This window comes from Rhinatrema bivittatum, chromosome 2 (assembly GCF_901001135.1).
Source record: "Rhinatrema bivittatum chromosome 2, aRhiBiv1.1, whole genome shotgun sequence".
Classification (NCBI taxonomy): domain Eukaryota; kingdom Metazoa; phylum Chordata; class Amphibia; order Gymnophiona; family Rhinatrematidae; genus Rhinatrema; species Rhinatrema bivittatum.
This window is the reverse complement of record NC_042616.1, coordinates 336,771,793-336,784,218: the sequence shown is the minus strand read 5'-3', so window position 1 is coordinate 336,784,218 and position 12,426 is coordinate 336,771,793. Positions and strand designations below refer to the sequence as shown.

The window sequence follows — 12,426 nt, the reverse complement described above, 5'->3', positions numbered from 1 at the left end:
ATCTGAAGTCTGTGCCAGGCAAAATGGTAGAAACTGTCATAAAGAACAAAACTGCTGAACATATAGATAAACATAGTTTAATGGGACAAAGTCAACTTGGATTTAGCCAAGGGAAGCCTTGCCTCACATATCTGCTACATTTTTTTGAGGGAATTAATAAATATGTGGATAAATTTGAGGCAGTTGATATAGTGTATCTGAATTTCCGGAAAGCATTTGACAAAGCTCCTCATGACGGACTTTTTAGGAAATTAAAAAGTCATGCGATTGGGGGCAGTGTTCTACTGTGGCTTTCCAAATGATTTAAAAAAAAAAAAAAAAGAGTAGGGCTAATTGGTAAATTTTCCCAATGGAGAAAAGTGAATAGTGGAGTGCCCCAGGGATCTGTTCTGGGACCACTGCTTTTTTAATTCTTTATTTATATTTTCAAAATAGCATACAAGTATAATTTGTATGATTAAATAAGACATCACATGGTATAAAATCCTTCACATAAGGAAAAAAGAAAACACAAGAAATAATTACTATATAACCATATGGGCTAGGACAATCCCAAAACAAGAAGAAAGCCAGAAACAAGGGAGTTAAAGAAAAGAAAATCTTTGTATGAAAAACTCTTCCAAGAAGACATCTTCATCATACATTGCAAAGCAGATACCAACCCCCTCCTGCACAAACTCCCAATTAAGTCACAATGTGACAAGGCGATAGCTACAACCAAAAGAATGCTGGGCTGCATAGAGAGAGGAATATCTAGTAAGAGAAAGGAAGTGATGATCCCCTTGTACAGGGCCTTGGTGAGGCCTCACCTGGAGTACTGTGTTCAGTTCTGGAGACTGTATCTCCAAAGGGACAGAGACAGGATGTAGGCGGTCCAGAGAAGGGCGACCAAAAAGGTGGATGGTCTTCATAAAATGACTTATGAGGAGAGATTGAAGAACCTAAATATGTACACCCTGGAGGAGAGAAGGAGCAGGGGTGATATGCTACAGACTTTCAGATACTTGAAAGGTTTTAATGACCCATGGTCAACAACTAACCTTTTCAGTTGGAAAAAAATCAGTAGAACAAGGGGACACGATTTGAAGCTCCAGGGAGGAAGACACTGAACCAATGTCAGGAAGTATTTCTTCACGGTACGGGTGGTGGATGCCTGGAATGCCCTTCCGGAGGAAGTGGTGAAGACTAAAACTGTGAAGGATTTCAAAGGGGCATGGGATAAATACTATGGATCCATAAAAGCTAGAGGATGGGAATGAAGAGAAGAGCCATGAGAGTGGAGTACTGGAATGGAGGCTACTACCTGATGATTATTACCCTTACTCAATAAGCCTTCACATGGTTAATGCAACTCCAACATTGCTCTCTGCTTCAACGGCAAGGGGAAATGTGGAAAAGGGGATTTGCATTCAAATAACAACTGACAAGGACTGAACTTCATAATCTGGGTAAACAAAGAAGCATGGGGATAGCTTGCTTATTACGGCGGTTACTACCCTAAACCAATTAAGCCTGAAATCACTTTGAATGCATATACAGAATCACTCTCTGCTTCTACGGCAGGGGGAAATGTGGAAAACAGGATTTTTATTCAGACAACCACCAACAAGGACTGAACTTCACAATCTGGGTAAACAAATAAGAGTGCAGGTAGCTTGCTTATTATGGCGGTTACTACCCTAAATCAATTACATCACTTTGAATACATATACAGCACTGCTCTTTGCTTCAACGGTAGAGGGAAATGTGGAAAACAGGTTTTACATTCAGACAACATCCAACAAGGCATTGATCTGTGCAGTCTGGGTAAACAAGCATTGGGGTAACTTGCTTGATGCGGCGGTTACTACCCTTAACCATTAAGCCTTATGCTCACCTTTGATGCAACTCCAACATTACTCTCTGCATCAATGACAGGGGATGGCAGGAAATTTGAATCAAACAGTTACCAACAAGGGCCCTGAACTTGCTGGTAGATGAAGCAGATAAATATGGGAAAATAATGAAACAGATAAGTATGGGAAAATAAGTGTGGGAGCTTGCTGGGCAGACTGGATGGGCCGATTGGTCTTTTTCTGCTGTCATTTCTATGTTTCTATGTTAAGCACTGATCTCCAGTCCTGGTAATCTAGAATCTAAAAACGAGCGAAGCTGGGAAGGTTCAAGTACATTATCTTTCTGAAGAAATACAGATTTGACGTTTGCATGGAAAACGTGTACTTCATTATGCATAGAAAGAAAATCCCTTCTTCTTGCTTGAGTCTGTTACGTGTGCTGCCCGTAGCAGACCCGTGGCGCCGCCCTCTCACCTTCTTACACGGACTCCAGCTCCTGGGTTCCTCTTCGCTGGCGGTGGTGGGCCGCCAGTGACGGCCTCGGGTCATCTCCGGTGCCTCCGGCTCTGCCATGGTCCCCAGTGTTGCCAGCCAAGATGCCCTTGCTCGTCGGGCCTCTCTGCATGGCCCACAGAGAGACGCCGCCATCGGCACTGCACCCCTCCCTAGGTGTGCGCATTGCTAATCCTTTTAAAGGGCCCGCGGTAGGAACCTGGCCGCAGCCACGGATGTTGATGTCAGACTCTTCAGTGTATTTAAGCTCAGGCCTCACTCCATAGCGTTGCCTTTGCAATAGGTCTCCGAGTACTCCCGAGTACTCGTTTCTGATAGAGAATCCTCTCTACTTCGTGTTCCTGATTCCTGTGGTTCCCGGTTCCTGTCTTCCTCCTTCCTGCCCTGTTTATGTGTTGGACTGACTCTCTGGATTTCGACCCTGCTTTGTTTGACTACTCTTCAGCCTATCTCCAGCCCTGGACCTCTGCTACACCCGACTACTCTTCAGCCTAACTCCAGACCTCTGCTACGCTTGACTACGCGTGCCCTGACCTTTGCCTTGATTGACTACGCTAAATACTTCTCCATGCCCAGGATTCTACATTGCTTGTCATGACCTCCACTTGCCGCCAGCCCTGGTCCCAGCCTGTCAGTGACGCCTCCTCTTGCCTATTCCCTGGATGTGGACTTACAAGGCTCCAGCCTTTCTTTGCTTGAGTGCCTCCAGTTACTTTCCGTTCCATTGACACCTGAGTTTCTGTACCGAATCCAATCCAGGATAGGACTACGCCACCTATCGACTGCTGTCTCTGGGCTGAACCACCTCTCTTCACAAACTAAACTCGAGGCCCACCTAAGTCCTGCCGGCCCCGGTACACAAAGGCTCAGCCCACGGGGAACAAGGGCTGGTATAGGTGAAGCTCCAGCAGCCTCTATCTTCAGCCCACTCCAGCTGCCAATGGTGGGGACCCGAAGGTCCCTACCTACGGGTTGCATCAACCCCACCTCGGCCCAAGGGTCCACCTCCGATGCAACAGAGTCATTCTAGAGAAATCGGGAAACACCCAAACTATAAATCCCATGAAAGGCAGTTGAGCAGTACAATAAAAGAGCTTAAAAACCATGTCCCACTGACTAAATGAAGCAAAGGAAACCAATAACGTGGCCCTATGTTCTTCATCCACCACAGTCATCTCCAGAAAAGCAAAAAAATCCCTCTCCACCCACCTGACTTGGATCACTAATTGCAGGGGAGGCTCTATAGGGAAAATAATGTGCCTTAATAATAACAGGAGAAATTTCATTTGAAATTCCCAAAAGCTCTCTCATAGATGATTTGACAAGTTCAGCTGGAGAAATCATAGGGACAACAGGAAAATTGGCCACTCGCAAGGTGGTTGCCCTCGCAGAATTTTCCAAATTCTCTATCTTCCAGGAGTCAATCATTTTATCCTTAAGTATAGAAGCCTGAACATTGGAAAAATTCTAGATGGTTACTTTAAGATCCTAAACATCTTTAGAGTGAGAAGAAACAATAACCTCTTGAGATAAAATGTTATTAGCAGAAACAGTTAAAGAAGCCAATGACTGATCCGGAGAGGAAAGGAGTAACCAAAGGCTATCCAAGGTAATGGGAGAAGGTTTAGCACTAGATATTACCGATGGGAGCAAAGTCGGTGAGCCCTGAAGTGCAGGAGTGATGGCAAAACCTGATGAGAAGCTCACTCCGGCCAGGGGAACCTCTGTGGAGCTCAATACTGAAGTTGCTGCCACACTCTAAGTGCCTACTGCTGGCAAAATCGATGTCTGTGCCTCCTCAGCATGTCCATCTGGGTAAATTACAGCAAGCCCCGGATTACACATCTCCAACATCAACGCAGTAGGAGGTGCAGGAGGAGATCTACAGACAGGGCTCAAGGACACCTCAGCGTCCAGTCCCAGCTGGTGAATTGCTCCCTCGATATCACCAGCAATGGCAGCTGCCACCAATGATGATGGAGGAAGTTGTAGCAACTCTGGCATAGCCGCCTGTCACAGGCAAACTGGTTGAGAGGGAGGGAGGGACTCTCCCTCGGCTTTCCATGCCACTTAATCATGAAATCTCAGGAAATAAAAGACTCAAAGGCAATGAACAACTTGCTGCAATCACAGAACTCCACACAGCACGTCTGCTCAGGACACCATCTTGGCTCCCCCCCCCCCCCCCCCCCAGCAGACCACTGCTTTTTAATATATTTATAAATGTCCTGAAAATGGGAACAAGAAGTGAGGTGATCAAATTTGCAGATGACACAAAATTATTCAACGTTATTAAATCAGAAGAGGATTTTGAGAAATTGCAAAACTGGGAGACTGGGTATAAATTTAATTTAATGTGGACAAGTGCAAAGTGATGCACTTAGGGAAGAGTAACCCAAATTATAGCTACAAAATGCAAGGTTCCACATTAGGAGTCACCATTCAGGAAAAGGATCTAGGTGTCATCACTGAATATTCATTGAAATCTTCTGCTCAGTGTGCAGCGGTAGCCAAGAAAGTAAATAGAATGCTAGGGATCATTAGGAAAGGAATGGAGAATAAAACATAGACTATGATAATGCCTCTGTATCACTCCATGATACAACCTCATCTTGAGTATTGTGTGCAGTTCTGGGCACCACATCTCAAGAAAGGTATATCAGAATTAGAAAAGGTACAGAGAGGGGCAACCAAAATGATAAAGGGGACAATTCCCCTATGAAGAAAGGATAAAGAGGTTAAGATTCTTCAGCTTGGAGACCAGATGGCTGAGGAAAGATATGATAATGAGTGGAATGAAAGTAGTAAACATTAATCTGTTGTTTACTCTTTCCAAAAGCACAAAGACCAGAGGACACACAATGAAGTTACTAGGTGATGCATTTAAAACTAAGAGAAAATATTTTTTTTACTCAATGCATAATTAAGCTCTAGAATTTGTTGCAGAGGATATGGTGAAAGCTATTTCTGTAGCTGTGTTTAAAAGAGGATTGGACAAGTTCCTGGAGGAAAAGTCCATTAACCCTTCCAGAGGAAGTGGTGAAGAGAAAAACAGTGAAATATCTGAAAGGGGCATGGGATAAACACTGTGGATCCCTAAAGGCTAGAGGATGGAAATGAAGAAAAGAGTGCATGGGGGTAACTTGCTGGTGTGGCAGTTAACCAATAAGCCTTTATGCTGTTCATGCAACTCCACCATTACTCTCTGCTTGAATGGCAGGGGGGAAAGAGGAAAAGGGGAATTAGATTCAAACAGAAACCAACAAGGAAATTGAATTTTACAGTCTGGGAAAACAAATAAGCATGAGGGTAACTTGCTGATGCAACTGTTACTACCCTTAATCAATAAGCTTGATACTTCTTTTGCAGCTCCAACACTGCTCTCTGATTCAATGGCAAGAGGTAACGGGGAATTGGACTCAAACAGCAACCAACAAGGGCCCAGACTGTGACGGTCTGGGAAACTGATAAGTATGGGAGTGACTTGATGGTGTGGCAGATGCTACCTTAAGCTTGCTGGGCAGACTGGATGGACTGTTTGGTCCTTTTCTGCTGCGCTGCAGGAGGTCTCTTACCTTCCTCCAGAGGCCGCTCTGAAGCCAGGGCCTCGCCTGCGCATCATCCAGGACTTGCTCCAGGGCCTGAGAGGCCTAGCTGCTCCTGAGGCATGCCTGTGGCTTGCAAGCCTCAGCGTTTGGACTTCCTGCTTCCAGCCACGCCCGTTTCCCTAGGGGCTGGCCCGCAGCTCTCTACCCTAGTTATAGGACCAGCGGTGGGCGGTCCTGGCAAGCTCCTCCCAGGGAGTTGCCTTCTACCTCCAGTACTTAAGGACTGTCTGTTCACTTGCACCGGGCCTTCGATTGTGCATTACAGTTGTCTGTAACCTTGCCGATCCAGGTCCTCCATGGTTCCTGATGTCTGCCTTGACGTGTTTCCTGATGTCTGCCTTGACATGTTTCCTGATGTCTGCTCCTGTTTCTGCCAGCCGAGGGGGCTTCGGATGTGAGTATCCCAGCATCGGAGTTCCTGTTCGCCTGGGTCTTCCCTGCACCCTCCTTCTCAGCGTGGTCCGCGACCAGCCTTCCTGGGCTGAGTAGGGCGCGTCTGGGACAGGGTGGTCCGCGACTCAGTCCCTCGGGTGGGCTGAGTAGGGTGCCCTGATGGACAGTGCAATGTTCCCGTCCAGCCTTGTCTTCAGTGTCTGCTTCAGCCCTTGTCCGGATGTCTACCTGTCTCTGCCTTGACCTGGTTCCTGAGCCTTCTGTCCTGTTGGGCCCTGGAGTGGCCAACAGGAGGGATTTGTCCCACGGGCTCTTGAGCTTCTGCCAGCAGAGGGGGCTTCGGATGTGAGTATCCCAGCATCGGAGTTCCCGCTCGCCTGGACCTTTCCTGTGTCTCGCTTCAGCCCTTGTCCTGATGTCTCCGTCTCGCCTCAGCCTGCTTCTGCCCCGTCTGATGTCTTCTGCTAAGGACTCTGCCCTCGCCTCTGTCCGGCCTGCTGCCCATTGCCGTTCCCTGCGGCAGGTCCGAAAGGGCCGGGAACAGTCGGAGGACCGTTCATTAGTCAACTTCCCCCGTGTTGACTACCATGGGCATGCAGGTCCGGCTGAGGGTCGGACTCCCTGTTTCTGTTCCTGCCTGCCTGGCTCACCATGCCTGCTCAGCTCACCTCCCACGGTGTGGCCTTGGGCTCCTCCTGGGGTCCTGCCGTGGCCCAAGGGCTCACCACCCGCCCGAGACGACCGCGCCCGCGTGCGCTCGTAACACTTTTCTGCTATCATTTCTATGTTTCTTTGTTTCTATGTAACCATTATTAAACTAGAGTTGCAGAAATCTACTTCTTATTCTCGGGATAAGCAGCTTGGAATCTATGTACCTCTTGGGATCCTGCCAGGTATTTGTGACTTGGATTGGCCACTGTTGGAAACAGGATACTGGACTTGATGGACCCTTGGTCTGACCCAGTATGGCATGTTCTTATGTTCTTATTGAATAGGCCTCTTCTTAGTCTATGACCCTCTGCTAAAAACTGATACTAAGATGACTTGGTTGGAGAGGAGGAAGAAGGACAGGAAATTCTTGCTGGGGGGGGAAAAACCCTCATAGTGGCCATAAATAATGAAGATCCACACGATACCTAGGCTTCAGAGCCTTGCCATTTATGGTTGTGAGAGTTAGGCAAGGTTTTCACCCTGCTGGGAGCTCGACTGTGAAGGAGGGCAAGTAATATTTTTATTATTACATTACTATATATATATATATATATATATATAATACACATATATTTAAATATGAACTACAGATGTTAGCAGGGTAATGTAGGAGAGTGGCTCACCAGATCCAGTTGGTAATGTTACTTGGACTCCTGCTCTTCAGGTGCAGACTACAGTAGCACTTACAGCCCCTGTGGTAACATTAGACAGGGGAAAGGGGGGGGGGCGGGGAAACAGCCCGAGGTGTCACTCCTACACATGGTGGCAAAGTACCCAGTTTGTGGGATGGAGGAAGAGGACAGAGATCTGAACTGAAAGTGACATTCTGGCATGTTTGGAAACGCCTCAGTGAAAATGGTGCTTGAGTCCCTTGTTCAGTTAAACTTGTTTGCACAAATTGCAAATTGTGTGGTTTTACAGCAAGCATGAAGTAGTACTGCTTTAAGGAGCAGTGATGTGAAGCACTAAATCTAAGCTTGCCAGGATGAACAGGTTAACCCAGAAACATCAAAGTGACGAACTGTCCAGGTATACTGGATGTAACCTATGCAGACACAAATATATAACATTAATAATGTGAAACTTTTATCTAGCAAATATTCTTAACAGATTATAGAAACTGATACCTTAAATGCCCTATTAAGTAGGAATACTGTGCCAAATCCACCACAGTCATGTTAAAACAAGCCAATGCTGAGGAAAGCCTGGCGCATGAGAGATGTCTCAGTGTGCCAGTGGGCATTTTTACACTGCCAGTTGTCTTGTGGGCACATGTCTCTTGCTATTTTAGTTGGTTTTGGCATTTGTTACGCTGGAAAATGTACTGCAAATGTACAATTTTAGATGAAGCTGTTTTCTTTGGATTTCTTCATTGGCCTGAAGGCATCATTAAAGTTTTTAAAGAGTACAGCCTTGCAAAGGTCCAGATTCAGCAAACTTGAAAGCATAAGGCAACTTAAGAGTAGTGAACGCAGTGCAGTAGAACCTGAACTGTTGCTCCATGGTCTGTTAGCACATTGGAAGAGGGCTGAATTGTTTGTTTTTTTTCTTTATTGGACAGTGCAGACTATGTCTGTGCAGACCAGACTCGTAACCCCAATTATGTAAAATGAAAATAAATGCAGACAGTGGAGAAACATTTTCTCACTCCAAGTAACAATGAATGGAATAACCTTTAAAGCAATGCACATAAAGTGTCCTGTTGTAGCCAATAAACTACACCTAAACTACACCATAAACTGCTATGACAGTAATTAATAAGCAATAGTAGCTTGTGATCTAACTAATGTTTGGGTATTTGCTAGGGGTGTGCATTCGTATTGAACATAAATGTAAAACGCTACTTTTTTTTTTTTTTTTAACTTAAAAAAGTGATGAGACATAAACGATCGGATTTCCAACTTATTCAACATAGCTATGTTGAATAAGTTGGAAATCGCGATTGTTGATCCAAAATAAAAATTTAAACCCCTCACCTTCCTTAATCCCCCCCCAAAGACTTACCACAACTCCCTGGTGATCCAGAGAGGAGTGAGGACGCCATTTCTGAAAGCCTTTCCGAGGAGCACGTGACGTCGGCGCCACGTCGGAGTGACGCGGCGTCACGTGATTCCCCGCGGGTTCGCGCCGGAACGCTCGTTCGGCCCAAAAGGAACTTTTGGGCCGAACAAGGGTGCCGGCGCGAACCCGCGGGGAATCACGTGACGCCGCGTCACTCCGACGTGACGCCGATGTCACGTGCTCCTTGCAAAGTTGGTCAGAAATGGCGTCCTGACCCCGCTGGACCACCAGGGAGTTGTGGTAAGTCTTGGTGGGGGGGGGATTAAGGAGGGTGAGGGGTTTAAATTTTTATTTGCACATATGGACATATACTCAACTCATTGAATTCTGTTTATGTCCATACTGACCACAAATGGGACCCACTTTGGACATATGGACATATGAACTTAAACTTTTGCTCTGCACATCCCTAGTATTTGCCAGGTACTTGTGACTTGGATTGGCCACTGTTGGAAACAGGATGCTGGGCTTAATGGACCCTTGGTCTGACCCAGTATGGCATATCTTATGTATGTTAGTTTAAAAAATGTATGACACAAATTCAAAACCAATGTTTTACCTTTTCTAAAAAAATATAAATATATATATTTAAAATAATTTTGCACAGGATGGTAGAGTATATGCCTTTGAAAGCCAGGGGGATGGGTGGGCTACTGGAGTTTTTCACATAGATAAATTTAAGTATCAATTCATTGTTCCAAGAAAAGCAGGCTTGCTGCTATTTTTACCACAGCTCTCTGCTGCAAGGGCTTAGCTCAGAAAAGTCCACAACCCTTCTCTAGGGGAGCTGACTTCTCTATTAAAACAGCAAGTAAAAAAAAATAAGAATTAAGTAGCCTTCCCCAGTTCCCACAGAAACTTTGCAGAGCTTGTTTCAATGCTGCATCAAGTGCATTAAAAAAAAAAAAGAGTCTACTGGCAAGAGTTTCCCGGAATGCAGCAGTAAAGCCACCTCGCCACTTCTCCAGTATTTCTGTCCAAGAACGAGCACTCTCTCCCCACCAACTCAGCCAACTTGAACTAAAAAAAAAAAAGGGAAAAGGTGACCATGTGAAGGGGACTTGACACACTCCTGCACTCCCCTGATCTTTCGGTCCTTCAGTACAAGATATCATCAGAGGCTGCAGGGAATGCAGACCCCCGCCCTGCTTGGATGGCTTTCCAGGGGTCACTGATTGTGAAGGGCTGGCAGCAAGGGGCGGGCGGGGATACCGCAGGGTGCGAAAAGCCGGAGACTCATGGTGAAGCTGACGACTGCGTGCCCGCGGTGCCCGGCAGAAAAGGGATCCGAGCAGGAATACGTTTTGTACCCCGCCAGGTCCAGAAGCAGCCCGGAGGGAGAGGAGCGTTCGTCGCCCGGTGTAGGCTGGACACAGACGCGGCAGCAGGGGCTTTTAGAGGGGGGAGGGACGGGGTGGGGGGGGGGGCGTCGCTAAGTAACTTTCTGGCAACGGGAGGATTTTCTAAATTAGTGCAGGAGCGAAGCTTTCCGTTTTGCTCTCCCTTTCTTTCAGTCAGTTACAAAACCCTAACTTGGGAAATAAAAAAAAAAGCCTTCTGAATTCACTCTCTATTTCTTTTGCAAAAAAAGAAAAAAAAACCTCTTCAAGCAAACTCGTTCAAGATTAGCTCTTGCCATTCAGCCCTGCAGTCGTTACTACGGGAAAGTGATCGGCGCTGGCAGATCTGGAAAGCAATGCCCCCCCCCCCCCCCCCTAGCAGATCTATCCTTCATTGCCCTCCCCCCACCCCGCACAGAAAGCAGAACAGGCTCACTTTAATTCATTTTGTCAGTAATGCATGAGTGATGAGCCAGCCAGAGCCTCCGTGCAGGCAGATCGGAGGTTGCTTTCCGCTGCAGCCACACTGCGGTGTTTCCTCCTCCTGCAGCGCTCTGCCCAACTTTTACCAAACTTCACTGCCGACCTCGCTCCGTGGGTTTTTATTTTTATTTTAAAAGACACGTGCACTGTCATGTCTGCAAAGCCCTATACCTCACCCCGATCAGGCTCCAGCCCCGCTCCATAACGTGTCAGTTGTTTCCCGGAGAGATCAGAGGGGGAGGAGGGAGGTCTGGAAAGGCAGTGGGGACAGCTCAGCCCCCCCCCCCCCCCAAAAAAAAAAAAGACCCGATGCATTGCTTCAAAAATACTAAAAATGGGTTTATTTTTATACTGGGGGGCGTCTAGCAGAAAAGGTCCTTTTTTGGCACAGAGGCGCAGTCAAAACAAACAAACAAAAAAAATTCCATCCACTGATGGGGCAGTCCCCAAGAGGTCTGTGCCCGGTTGGGTAACCCTGGCATGCGGAAACCATGGCTCTTACCTTGTGAGGGGCTCGGAGCAGCCGGTGCACCCCCGCGATCTGGTTGACGAGGGGCAGGTCTTCCCTGAACGTGTACAGCGGGGGCCGGGTGGGCTCCGGAAAGTTCGTGCTGTTGAAAGGGTCGGTGTCATCTAGAAACTGAACCCTGCAAACCAGCGTAGCCATGATGTATCCATGCAGCACACCACACACACACACACGCCAAAAAATAAAAATAACGATAGCAATTGAAATTTTTCAAAAGCAAACAAAAAAAAAGAGAGAGAGCGAGAGAAAAGCCTAATTGCTGGAGGGGGACAAATTCAAGCCCCGGTAGGTCCGCGCGACTCCTCCACTCTCCCCCCCATGGAACAGCAGGTTGCAGCAAACTTTCTGCTTGATTCCTTCTTCCCTCCGGTTGAGCGAATGCCCATTCGTTTTCCTTCAAACTCAAATTTCCCAGGCAAAAAAGGAAGCAAGAAAAAATAAACCAAAACAGAAGGAGAAAGTGGTGTGATTGTGTCCCCTTGCTTTAGCTTCCAGAGTGATCCGAGGGCAGCTTCTCTGTCGCCCAGGGGACATCAGCGCAAGGTGCCGCGGAGGCTTCAGCCCAGGGCTCGTTTCCCACAGGCACAGAAGTCTGGAGGCTTGAGAGAGAGAGAGAGAGAAAGAAAGAAAAGCTCCCGTCATCAGCAGCCCGTTCGTTGCTGCAAAACAGCAGGGGCAGGCTCCGACTAGCTTGCATGGAAACCGCTTTGGATTATTCCCCAAACTGCCATCTCTTAGGCGCCCTCCAGTGGTCACATCTGACCTCAGCGCTCAGTTTTCTGGGAGACGTTTTCTCTTCAGCCCTTAGCATGGCATCCATGCCCTCTCTAACGCCTGGCTAGATAGCTAGCTAATTTGATTTCCCGTTTCAGTCCTCCCCCCACTCCCACCTTCTCTCTTCCCCATTTCCACCTTCATTAAACTGTAATGCACGCCTCTGTATTTATTTATTT

The 12,426-nt window shown here is 47.0% G+C and overlaps 1 protein-coding gene across 8 annotated transcripts in view; it reads right to left on the bottom strand.

The window, feature by feature from the left end:
* The window catches only part of FHOD3 (formin homology 2 domain containing 3), a 1,290,292-nt gene extending 1,278,160 nt beyond the window's left edge, over window positions 1-12,132 (bottom strand). For 5 of the 8 annotated variants that reach the window (XM_029589838.1, XM_029589839.1, XM_029589840.1 and 2 more), the window contains exon 1: window positions 11,447-12,131. In XM_029589838.1, the coding sequence (XP_029445698.1) occupies window positions 11,447-11,611 (165 nt within the window). In that variant the 5' untranslated portion in view covers window positions 11,612-12,131. Of the gene's footprint in view, window positions 1-11,446 lie in introns of all 8 variants that reach the window. The other 3 variants (XM_029589835.1, XM_029589836.1, XM_029589837.1) reach the window with 1 other exon arrangement.
* Window positions 12,133-12,426: the final 294 nt, after the last annotated feature.